This window comes from Vigna umbellata, chromosome 3 (genome assembly GCF_029865625.1).
Source record: "Vigna umbellata cultivar VRB3 chromosome 3, Vumbellata_1.0, whole genome shotgun sequence".
Taxonomy (NCBI): Eukaryota; Viridiplantae; Streptophyta; class Magnoliopsida; order Fabales; family Fabaceae; genus Vigna; species Vigna umbellata.
Window position 1 is genome coordinate 56,141,642 of NC_142167.1, and position 11,180 is coordinate 56,152,821.

The 11,180-nt window shown below is 28.2% G+C and overlaps 1 protein-coding gene across 2 annotated transcripts; it reads right to left on the reverse strand.

The window, feature by feature from the left end:
• Window positions 1-5,448: 5,448 nt before the first annotated feature.
• On the reverse strand, window positions 5,449-8,208 carry LOC148203050 (cytochrome P450 704C1-like). Of its 2 annotated transcripts, XM_088108557.1 has the most exons (7): window positions 8,021-8,208; window positions 7,831-7,903; window positions 7,347-7,562; window positions 6,958-7,251; window positions 6,332-6,652; window positions 5,961-6,164; window positions 5,449-5,890 (listed from the first exon to the last, which is right to left on the reverse strand). In XM_088108557.1, exons 1-7 carry the CDS (start codon window positions 8,128-8,130, stop codon window positions 5,696-5,698), a joined length of 1,413 nt encoding a protein of 470 aa, XP_087964683.1. In that variant the 5' UTR covers window positions 8,131-8,208; the 3' UTR covers window positions 5,449-5,695. The 2 variants fall into 2 exon arrangements, with proteins under 2 accessions (XP_087964683.1, XP_087964682.1); XM_088108556.1 differs by having other exon boundaries at window positions 7,831-8,208.
• Window positions 8,209-11,180: the final 2,972 nt, after the last annotated feature.

Here is an 11,180-nt window from a genome sequence, read left to right on the forward strand (position 1 = left end):
AAGTTAATAATATAGTTTAAAATGTAATTGTACAAAATTTAAAACTTACACTATGCCAATCGAACCTGCATGCAATCAATTAATGATATAAAAATCATAATTACAAAATAACAAATTATTTTGAACTAACTCATCAATGGAGTCAAATATATATTTTTTGTGAGTCACTCATTCATATCTATAAGTATTATTGGATATTAACTTTTGTGTTATCAAACTTTTGAATGGATTGAAACTCGACATATCCATTATATTATGATCTTCCCTATTTCATACTCAATTTATTGATGAACATAAATGATTGAATTTATTGATTAATTAAGTGTAATTATTATAATATTAAGAAATATAAATAAATAAAATTTTTCCACTGTTGAGACTAAATGTTTATAGGAAAGTTTTCCTTCTGGTAGGAAAATGTACAATGGAAAACAAATTTATTCACTCGAAAAATTATATTGTCCCATTGTACCTACAAAATTTTCATACTAAACTTTTGACATTACCATTTAAAATTGAGTTATAAAATCATCTTTAATACAACACCGATAAATTTAATTAAATATATAATAAAAATAAGCATAACTTAAAATTTTTTGTTGGTACTGAAATTGGTTTGACAAAATGCCTTAGCCACTTTAGAAATATGTTTAATGTCTACTCTACTAACTTAACTTCTATATTGAATAAAGATACTTGAACAATAACATCTTGAATTTCATTAACTACTATGCATTTTTAGTCTAATTGTAAAGGGACACTATGGATGATTAATTTTCCTTCAACTATTCATCTAATGGCCTTTAGATGCAAATGATAATCTTTGATGTTGGAAATAATAACATCGAAAATAATAAAACTTTTGAAAAAAATTGAACAATAAGTTCACACGATAGGTGAGAATTCACCCTAAAAAGGAAGAGTCATTAATTTCTTAATAACATGAAACAGATATAAGTTAATTATGTATTTATAAATAGAAAAATATAAAGAAATGGGTCTAAATAAGTGACATTTGACAAATTTAACAATATAAATGTAATAAACTGAATTGGAAAATTTTGCAACCATGATTATGATTTATTGAGAGATTTGTAGCAACACATCTCTATTATTCGAACAATATCATGCACTAATGCTACTTGAATTTGTTGTTAGGAATGAGACAAAAATTCTAACTTTTCATCAAAATTTTCATTAAATGACATCTTTATTTAGTATAAGACGTTTTCACTACAAGGCTATCCTTATCCTTCATAATGTTGTGCCAAAATGTCCCGACCACTTTTGGCACCATGCACTAACAATTTCAAAAGCAAATTAGAAAAAAAGAAATTACTTTATAATTTGTAATTTACTTTTTTCTTGCACAAATTAAAATTTATTTATAATTTGAATTTTTTATAAGTTTTTTAATTGTTTATATTTAACTTTAATATAAATTGATTTTATTTTATAAAAATTCACAGGGAAAAGAAATGAAGAACATAATAATGATCATCCTCCATTGACTGTATCCATATCAATATCTAGAGTGTTTCATTACACCTCCAAGATCTCATCCTACACCTCCAAAAATTCCACTTTTAACCTTCTAGCATCTCTCATTCTGCACCTCCAACTTTTTCAAAACTTTATTTTTAACTTTAATAAATATTTTTCATTTTTTTTTATTAAAAACAATCTTCACTATCTTAATAATAATTTAATTTAATTTAATTTAAAATTTAAATATTTTTTAAAATAATTTTGTATTTTAATAATTATTAAAATATAATTTATATTATAATAATAGTTATATTAAAAATATAAAAGTAAAATAAAAATAATAATAATAATAATAAATAATAATAATAATCAATTTGATTTAATATATTCAAATATATTAAATTATAATAAAATATTAAAATAAATTAAATAATTATTAAATTTTAAATAAAAATGAAAATTTTAAAAAACTTATTTATATATTAAAATTTATAAAATATGTTAATACTTTTGCTTTTTATTTAAAATTTAATAAATATTAAACTTAAATAAAAATTATAATATTACTTATTATATTTTTATATTTTAATAATTAATAAAATATAATTTATATTTTTTAAATAGTTCTATTAAGAAAATTGAAAAATAATAACTAAAATAAGAATAAAAATAAAAATAAAAATAATACTTAAAATTATATTTAATATATTTAAATATATTAAATTATATTAAAATATTAAATTAAATTTAATAATTATTAAAATTTAAGAAAAACAAAATTTTGAAAAATTTGTTAATCGGATATAAATATTTGATAAGTTATGACTCGGATATCCATATCCGATAAAGAATGTTTTTAAAATTTTATTTTATATATAAATTTTAATAATTATTTAATTTAATTTAATATTTTAATATAATTTAGTATGTTTAAATATTTTATTTAATATAATTTTATTTGTTATTTGATAAATAATTGTTTTAAAATTTTGTTTATTATTTACATTTTAATAATTATTTAATTTAATTTAATATATTAATATAATTTAATGTATTTGAATATATTAAATATTTTATTTAATATAATTTTACTTTTTCTTTATTATTTTTATTTTAATTATTTTATTTTTATATTTTTAATATAACTATTATTATAATATAAATTATATTTTAATAATTATTAAAATATAAAATTATATTAAATAATATTAGAATTTTAAATTTAATTATTATTAAGGTGGTGTAGAGTCTTTTTAACAAGAAAAAGAAAATAAAATAAAAATATATTTATTAAAATTAAAAATAAATTTTTTTATAAAGTTAAAGGTGTAGGATAATGATAAGATGTCAGAAGGTTAAAAGTAGAATGTTTGGAGGTGTAGGATGAGAGATCTTGAAGATGTAGGATGAAACACTCCAATATCTATTATATGCCACTCAAGGACTAGGGGTGTTGCTCCCTACACCACCCCACTTTGCTCCCTGTACCACCACATTTTTCTAAAATTCCAAAACTATCCTTTATATTTTAAAATATCCTACACCCCACTTCTTTTCTTCAACGGATGTCAACATCCGTTGAAGAAAAAATTCTTCAACGGATGTGCCACATCCGTTGAGTTTTTTTTTTTTTAATTTTTATTTTTTTAATTTATTGTATTTTAAATTAATATATAAATATTATTTAATTTTTTTAAAATTATTACTTAATTATTTATAAATTAATTTTATTTTATTTAATAAAATAATTATTATTAATTTTAATTTATGTATTATTATTTAAATAATAATTAAAAAATTTGTTATAAATATATTAAAACGGATGTGCCACATCCGACATCCGTTGCATTTTTTTTTTGGTTTTTAGTTTTTTTTTAATTTTTTTATTTTAAATTAATGTATAAATATTATTTAATTATTTTAAAATTATTACTTAATTATTTATAAATTTATTTTATTTTATTTAATAAAATCATTATTATTAAATTTAATTTATGTATTATTATTTAAATAATAATTAAAAAATTTGTTATAAATATATTAAAACGGATGTGCGACATCTGTTACCTTTTTTGTTTTTTTATTTTTAATTTTTTATATTTTAAATTAATATATAAATGTTATTTAATTTTTTAAAAATTATTATTTAATTATTTATAAATTAATTTATTTTATTTAATAAAATAATTATTATTAATTTAATGTATATATTATTATTTAAATAATAAATAAAATATTTTTTAAAAATTTATTAAACGGATGTCAACATCCGTTGAAGGTGAAACGGATGTTGACATCCGTTTTATAGAAGGACAAATTAGGTATGGGGAGGTGCAGGGAGTGGTTGGTGGTGGTGGAGGGAGCAACTCCCAAGGACTAGAATGTGGGCTCATTTGAATCCATGATTTCACCTGACCAAGTTCACAAGATTCTTGTTCTACCACATAATCTTCTTCTTACACCCCCACCGTAATTAAATATTAAAACTCTTTATTGTTCTCTTCTGATTTTTTATTTATTTGTTCATGTTTTCCTATTATCAAATTTGAAATACAATTCGAACATATTCTGGAAGAAGTATTTCAGAATTATATGTAGTTAAATGTAAATAAAAATGATTAAATATGTTAACGCCATGTTTGATTGAAAATGAAAACTAATTTGAGTCTTCCAACTGAAATCCAAAACACTATCAAGTATTAGTCCTGAAATTGATTCCCTATCTTTTTATTTCTAGTAAAAAGATTAGCATTTCTTCAATATTGGTTTTATACCCTAAAAAATATTTATATTTATGACAATTATATTAGATTTATTATCTTTGTCTTCCACCCTTTTATATTAGGTTATCTTTCTATCTTTTTTCATCTTTCACAATTACATCTTAATTGAATATTTTTTTTTCTACTACTTTCTTTTAAAGAAATTTTAATACTGTGAATTTATTCCAAAGCTCGTCATATTTTTTTATTCAAAATATTTTAACTACTATGTATATTAAAATGACACAATATATATGTTGTAATATTAAACTGAAAATTATTTTAATTATATATATTATAAATTGAATTAATATCTAATTGACATAAATTTTTTAACACACATCTTCATAAAACTACTTTGAAAAATAAGATTTTTTATTTTTTAAATACTGTAAATTAGTCTAATATTTAGTTGATGTTAAATTTCTAATATATAAAACATGCTATTGGTATCTCTTTAATATTATCATTTTTAAGAGATTCTACAATAACCAAAAGTACATGTTGTTCATTTTTATATAAAGCCTCTCTATAGCATATTTTAGCATACAAATAAGAAATACGCTATATTTTTCTCCTTATGTTTGTTTTGAAGGATGGATTTGGGTTAGATTTAGTGGATGAATTTGAAGATAATTTGTTTTGTTTGTTTCTGTAATAATATATATATATATATATATATATATATATATATATATATATATATATATATATATTATTACTTTTCAGTTTTATGTTTAGGTTTCTTCCTTTTAGTTTGTGATAGTTGAGCCAATAACACATGAAAAAGCAAGGTTACTTTTGTTATTGTATGGTGTTGAGTTGACTTTTACGGCTTATCTTTGTATTCGAGTAAGGATATGAAAAACTCAAATCACCGTTTTTGCAATCCACTTACACAAATATTTTGTTTACAAAGACGGATTTTGTTGAAAATAGTTCAAGTGTGAATTGAAAGTTATTAAAAAAGCAAAATTAAACACATGATTAAATATTCATGAACATATTATTTTAAAATTTTGGATTAAAAGTGATATTGTATATGTGTGGATGAGGTGATAAAAACCTCTACAAAATAATTTATGAAAGTTGGAGTTGTTTTTCTGTAAGTTCTTCAAGAATGTTATCAAATATATCCTTAAACCAACTATATAGCAATTTAATTTTCTCGGGTGTCACAAGTATTATAATAAAGATTTTATTGTAACATTGTATATATTACAATAAGGCGATGTAGTTACAGAGAAAAAATGCTATTAAATCTATGTTCTAAATTAAACAACTATTGTAATCTACCCTGAAAATGAAGGATACAGTGGAGAAAGACTAGTTGAATTACAAGTCTATAGTTGGTCTTTTATTCAGCCAAACACTAAAACGCACTCTGTATTTTACCAAAAACATTCACAACATATTATCCATTGGTCTTTTAGAAGCCACAAGTTCTAACCCATAAGCTCGAATCTCCGAGAAGCATGCAGATGAAGACCACCATCAATGTGAAGAGTGAGCATAGTCTTATAATTCACCGATTCATTTTGGACAGCCAGCTTGAATTTGTAGCTGTGACAAAGAACAGCAGCAAAAGTTTTCATCTGCCTGTATGCAAAATCTTTCCCCAGACAAATTCTTGGACCGCCCTGCATAGTGATAACAAGTTGAATTTCAAAGTTTCAATCACTCAAAGTTTCAATTATTGCACTTGCTAACCTGAAAGGCTGTGAACTTGAAAGCACTCTCCGGTTGAAAAGTTCCACTTTCATCAAGCCATCTCTGTGGTCGAAATTCCTCTGCATCTTCACCCCAGATGAACTCCATCCTACCCATGGAATATGACTGATATGATATAGAATCACCTTTCCTAATTCTAAATCCATCAGGTAAAGTTTCATCTGATGAGCAAAGTTTGCCATCCTGTACCATCACAGATAAAATCTTTAAACAGAATGGACTCGTAAGGGAGATGCTCATAAAATGTTAAAGTTTGTTAAAATATTAACACTTTGCATAAAATCCTTTTTTTTTTCTTTTTGGCTTTTTAACGTTTGATCTTTAATGCATATAGTGCACAAGTTCATTACAATTGGAACGGCAGGGTAAAGTCTGAGTGTTTCAGTTAAAGCTGCATGCAAAAAGTGCATCTTTCCCAGGGCCTCATCGGTTAGGCTATCTGCAAGTTCATCAATACTACAAGTGTTCTTCAACTTTGTTACTTCTCCAACTTCATGCACAACTTTTTCTTGGATATGTGGATGCTTGCATAGCATGTAAAAGAACCAGGAAAGAGTAGCAGCTGTTGTATCTCTTCCTGCAATCACGAAGCTGAGAATAATGTCTCTTAGGTACTTAGGATCTGTCTCATTCAATGCCAGAAACCTTGACACCATATCTGCTTTTTTCTCCTGTAAATAGATATACATATCAAATAACAAGAGTTTAATATCTATGCTCAATTGTTGTAAATTTGCTTACACTACGAATCAATAAAAAATACTGATAGATATTATATTTAAGTAAGGAGTTAAATTGGAGTTCCTAAACTAAGATTTGAAATTGGATTTCGTTCCTGTATAATACTTTGATACATTTTGGTTTTCCAAACGCCTGTCCAAGATGCTGTTTGTATGGCAGCTTAAAAAGCCTTCACATTATGAATGCTATATTATTTACTTAGGATTACAAGAGGGGTGGCAAAAATTTTACTCACAGAAAAATCAGATTGTGATGACTTCTGCACTTGCTCTGTTTTGATTCTGATTAGTTTGTAAACAAAATCATCCACCTCTTTAACGCGGTTTCTAAGTACTGCCTCTGATCCAATGTTGAGAAAACGCTTGATCTTCCATAAAACATCGACATACCGATACAACGTTATAGCACTTGCTTCGTCAAAGGCATTGGAGAATTGAGTGCCTTCTTCGTATGTTCCGTATATGGTGTCCAAGTCTACACCAAGAACAATCTTAAAGACCGAGTCCAAGGTTGATTTCATAAACAGTTCCTGTCAATAAACACCATGAGATTAATATTATACATCCTTTATTTTATTTATAATGGACTTCACCGCTTTGTATCAAGCATGTAACAAAATCTTACTTGGAAGTCAACTGCATTATTTGACATAGCTGTTTTTGAAACAACTCCTGCAAGTTTTACTGCATTGGATTTGAACACTTGAAGGCTAAAATCTCTCACTATTTTGGTGCCAATTTCATAGCTCGCAACCTTTCTCTGATGTAGCCACTTCTCGCCGTCCACTGAGAATATTCCATCACCTAAAAGATCTGTCAATTTCTCATAGTGGTACCAGCCCTGTAACCGCACACGAGAATAAGAATAAACATTTATTTGTAGGAAGTTTTGAATCATGTATATTCAGTATTAGGAAAACAGACAAGAAAGAACAAATAAACGACACAAGAATTTAATATGATTTAGTATACTGTACGTCTACATTCAGACTACTGTATGAAATATATGTTTCTACCAAAACATCTTTGGAACGGCAGTATTAGGAAATATATTTGGAATTCTAATGATGAAAGAGTGTTTCTACCATAACATCTTTGACAATCAGTACCTTCTCATAGTTTGCAAAGTTTGTTCTGAGGATGTATTCAACATTGACAGGGTCCACAGTGTAAATTTCACTCCTGCGAAACCAAAGCAACCGGTAACTCTTGTGTTTTCTGGCAAGATCAGTCATGTAATCGTGCAGATTGCGGAAGTTGAGCAACAGGTCTAACATAGTTCCCGCAATCACATGGTACCTTCCTTTCTTGCAGATGAAACTTCTGAAAATGACAAAGACTGATAAAGCTATAGCTGCAAAGGTTGCAATTGCAGACATTGGATCACAATGAAATTCCAAGAATCTCATGATGTGAAGATGTTAAGCTACTCAGTTTGGTCAGAGAAGATGAAGAGAGATAATGGAGGAAAGGATTATTATATGATGATTTGCAATTGGAAGAAAACTTATATAGTATACTATAGTATAGGATGATGACCATGAAGGTAGAAAAGGTTAAGTTACTAAATTGTTTTCTAAACTATTTTCAAGTAGGTATAGGTTCTCAAAGTAGAACAGCAGCTTAAAGAGTGGTTCAATTTTTCTAAATTGGGCTTACGTGACAATTACTGCAACAATAATTTTGGGTAATAATAATGGTTCGGTGTGAATATATTTATTAATCTGCATCAACAATAAATATGTAAGCTAATTATTAGTTATCTTTCAATTATTGATATAAAACCAACTCCAAGTGTAATTGAATTGTCAACTTCAAGTCTTAAGTTTTTAAGAACTATTTTTAAAAGTGTTTAAGAAAATTAAATAAAAAATATGTATTTAATTTATCCATACAAGATCATTGAATATACTGAAACTCTAAATAAACATTATAATATTTGACGTTTAATATACCGAAACATTAATTTGAATCATGATTCCATCTTGACTCTTTTATAATATTTTTAGCCCATATATGTCTTTCTAAATTATCCACATAATTAATAGCTTGTTGGGCCTTTAAATATATTGCTAGATGTATATAGGTATGAAGAAAAAAAAATCGTTAAGAAAAGTCTATTTCAATATATTTTTTATACCTCACGTTTTGTTTTATTTAAGGTAAGATATATTTTCTCCTTTCCTGTTTCCTATTTCTTTCTTTTCTTCTAAATTATTTCCTTTTTTAACTTTATTTTTTGAAACCAAACAAAAAATAAGTAACAAATAGTACTAGGTGTCCAAACATTATTTTTTATTTTCTTTTTCACATTTTTCATCAAGTTGTTAATTTGGTTCATAGTTAATGGGTCAATTCCAATTTATTATTGAGTAAATCTTGTTTTATAAAGTTACCAAATGGGTTGAAAAGAGTTATAATTCCTAAAAGCTTACTTTAAAGTGGGTTAGAATCAGGGTCAAAGCGAGTTTAATTCCACTACAAGACTTTAATTAACTCATAAATACAACGCCTTCAACTTGGATCAAAGGTTAACCTAAACCATCTCGACTCCAAGGTTGACTTGAGTTCACTTGGACCAAAGTTAGAGTTAAGTTTACCTAAATTAAAGTTTGAATTGAGTTAACTTGGACTAAAGTTTGAGTTGAGTAGGGTTCAGACGAAGGTCAAGTAGAGTCAGTCAAGTCAAAGGTCGAAACGAGATCGCCAAACAGAAGGTCTAATGAAGGACAAAATAGGTTGACCTCAGTTGAAAGTCAAGACCAGATAGTTTAGATCGAAGGTCAAGACAACTTGCCCCAATTGAAGGTTGAAATGGGACAACCTGGGCCAAGTTTGAGAAAAGATAACTTGGCCAAAGGTCGAGACTAGACGACCCAAGCAAAATGTAGAGATGGTTGATGTAGGGTTGAAAGTCAAGATGTGTCAGCCTGAGTTGAAGAATGAGATGGGTTGACCCGTTCAGAAGGTCAAAACAAATCAACCCTATCCAAAGCTTGAGATGGATGACTCGAGCCAAAGGTCAAGATAGGCCTACCTAGGTCGAAGGACGAGATGACCTGGTACATGTCGTAGGTTGAGATAAGTCAACTCCGGTCGACAATTGAGATAGGTGACCCAACTGAAGATTGAAATAGATTTGCTCGGATTGTAGGTCGAGACGGACAGACTCAGATAAAAGGTCGAGACAAGTCAGCCTGTGATGAAGGTTGAGAAGTGTAGGCCTAAGAAGAAGATTGAGATGAGTAGACCCGGAAAGAAGGTCGAAACATGCCAGTTTAGGCCAAAGATTGAGATGGGTCAACACCAACGTCACGACGAGCGAGCTCGGGTTAAAGGTCAAGATGGTAAGCCCAAGTCGAAGATGGGCTAGCTCAACTTGAAGGTTGAAACAAGTCAGCTTAGACCGATGGTCGAGAAAGGGCGAAGGTTAAAATGGGTTGGTCCAAGTTGAAGGTCGAGATAGGTCATAGGTTGAGACAGGTTGACCCGGGCTAAATGTGGAGACGATTGGCATGGATCAAAAGCTTAGACAAATCAATTTAAATTGAAGGCCAAGATATGGTATTGTGGGTCAATGGTTAAGACAGGTCGATTCCAATCGAAGATCGAGACAAAATGACCCTGACAAAAGGTTGAGATAAATCGACTTGGACAAAAGGTCTAAGACGAGTCAACTCGGACAAAAAGTTGAGAGAAGTCGTCCGATGATGAAGTTCTAGGTGAGTCAACCAGGTGAAGGACAACCCAAGCTAAAGGTTAAATCAAGGTGGCCTAGGTTGAAGATTAAATCAGGTCGACTTAGGCTGAAGGTTGAATCGAATTGGTCTGGTCCATAGTCGAGTTAACTCAGACCATGCCCACATTCGATTCGAATCAACTTAAACCCATAGTTAACCCAAGTTGGCCTAGATCGAAGATTAAAATGAGTCGACTTTAGCCAAAGGTTAGGACAAGTCGACCAAGGTTAAATGTTGTGGAAAGTTGGCTTAAGCAAAGGTCTAGATGAGCCAACCCTTGCTGAAGTTCTAGCCAAGTCGATCCACATCAGTTTGTGCCCAAATTCGATCCAAGTTGGCCTAACCTGAAGGGTTTAGCCAATTCAGATTGCATTGCGAGTAGAATTGATTCAACATAGATTCTATCCAATCCTATCTATCTTGATCTTAGACTAACTCACATAAACTTACCCATGGGTTAGCCCAGATCTATGAGACTTTCACAACTATTTTAGCCTTGTGAACTTTCCTTGGGTGGGCCTTTTAGCCCTGTGGGCTATTTTGACCTTGACCCATGGTCAAGGCTAAGCTTATGAGGCTTGACCAAGTTGACATGCTACTTGTGATTGATTTAACAATACACTTATGTATCAAATTACACAAATTTGTGAATTGAAATAAATTTGACAAAGTAAATTAGAATTATTCAATTAGCTTTTTTACTAGAAATATGTTTCATT

Excerpts from the sequence above, each read along its gene's own strand:
- LOC148203050 (XM_088108556.1), bottom strand. The coding sequence starts at position 8,130 with ATGAGATTCTTGGAATTTCATTGTGATCCAATGTCTGCAATTGCAACC. Across the intron at positions 7,252-7,346 it reads ATAATGCAGTTGACTTCCAA|GAACTGTTTATGAAATCAAC; the intron begins GTAAGATTTTGT and ends GTTTATTGACAG. Across the intron at positions 6,653-6,957 it reads CATCACAATCTGATTTTTCT|GAGAAAAAAGCAGATATGGT; the intron begins GTGAGTAAAATT and ends ATCTATTTACAG.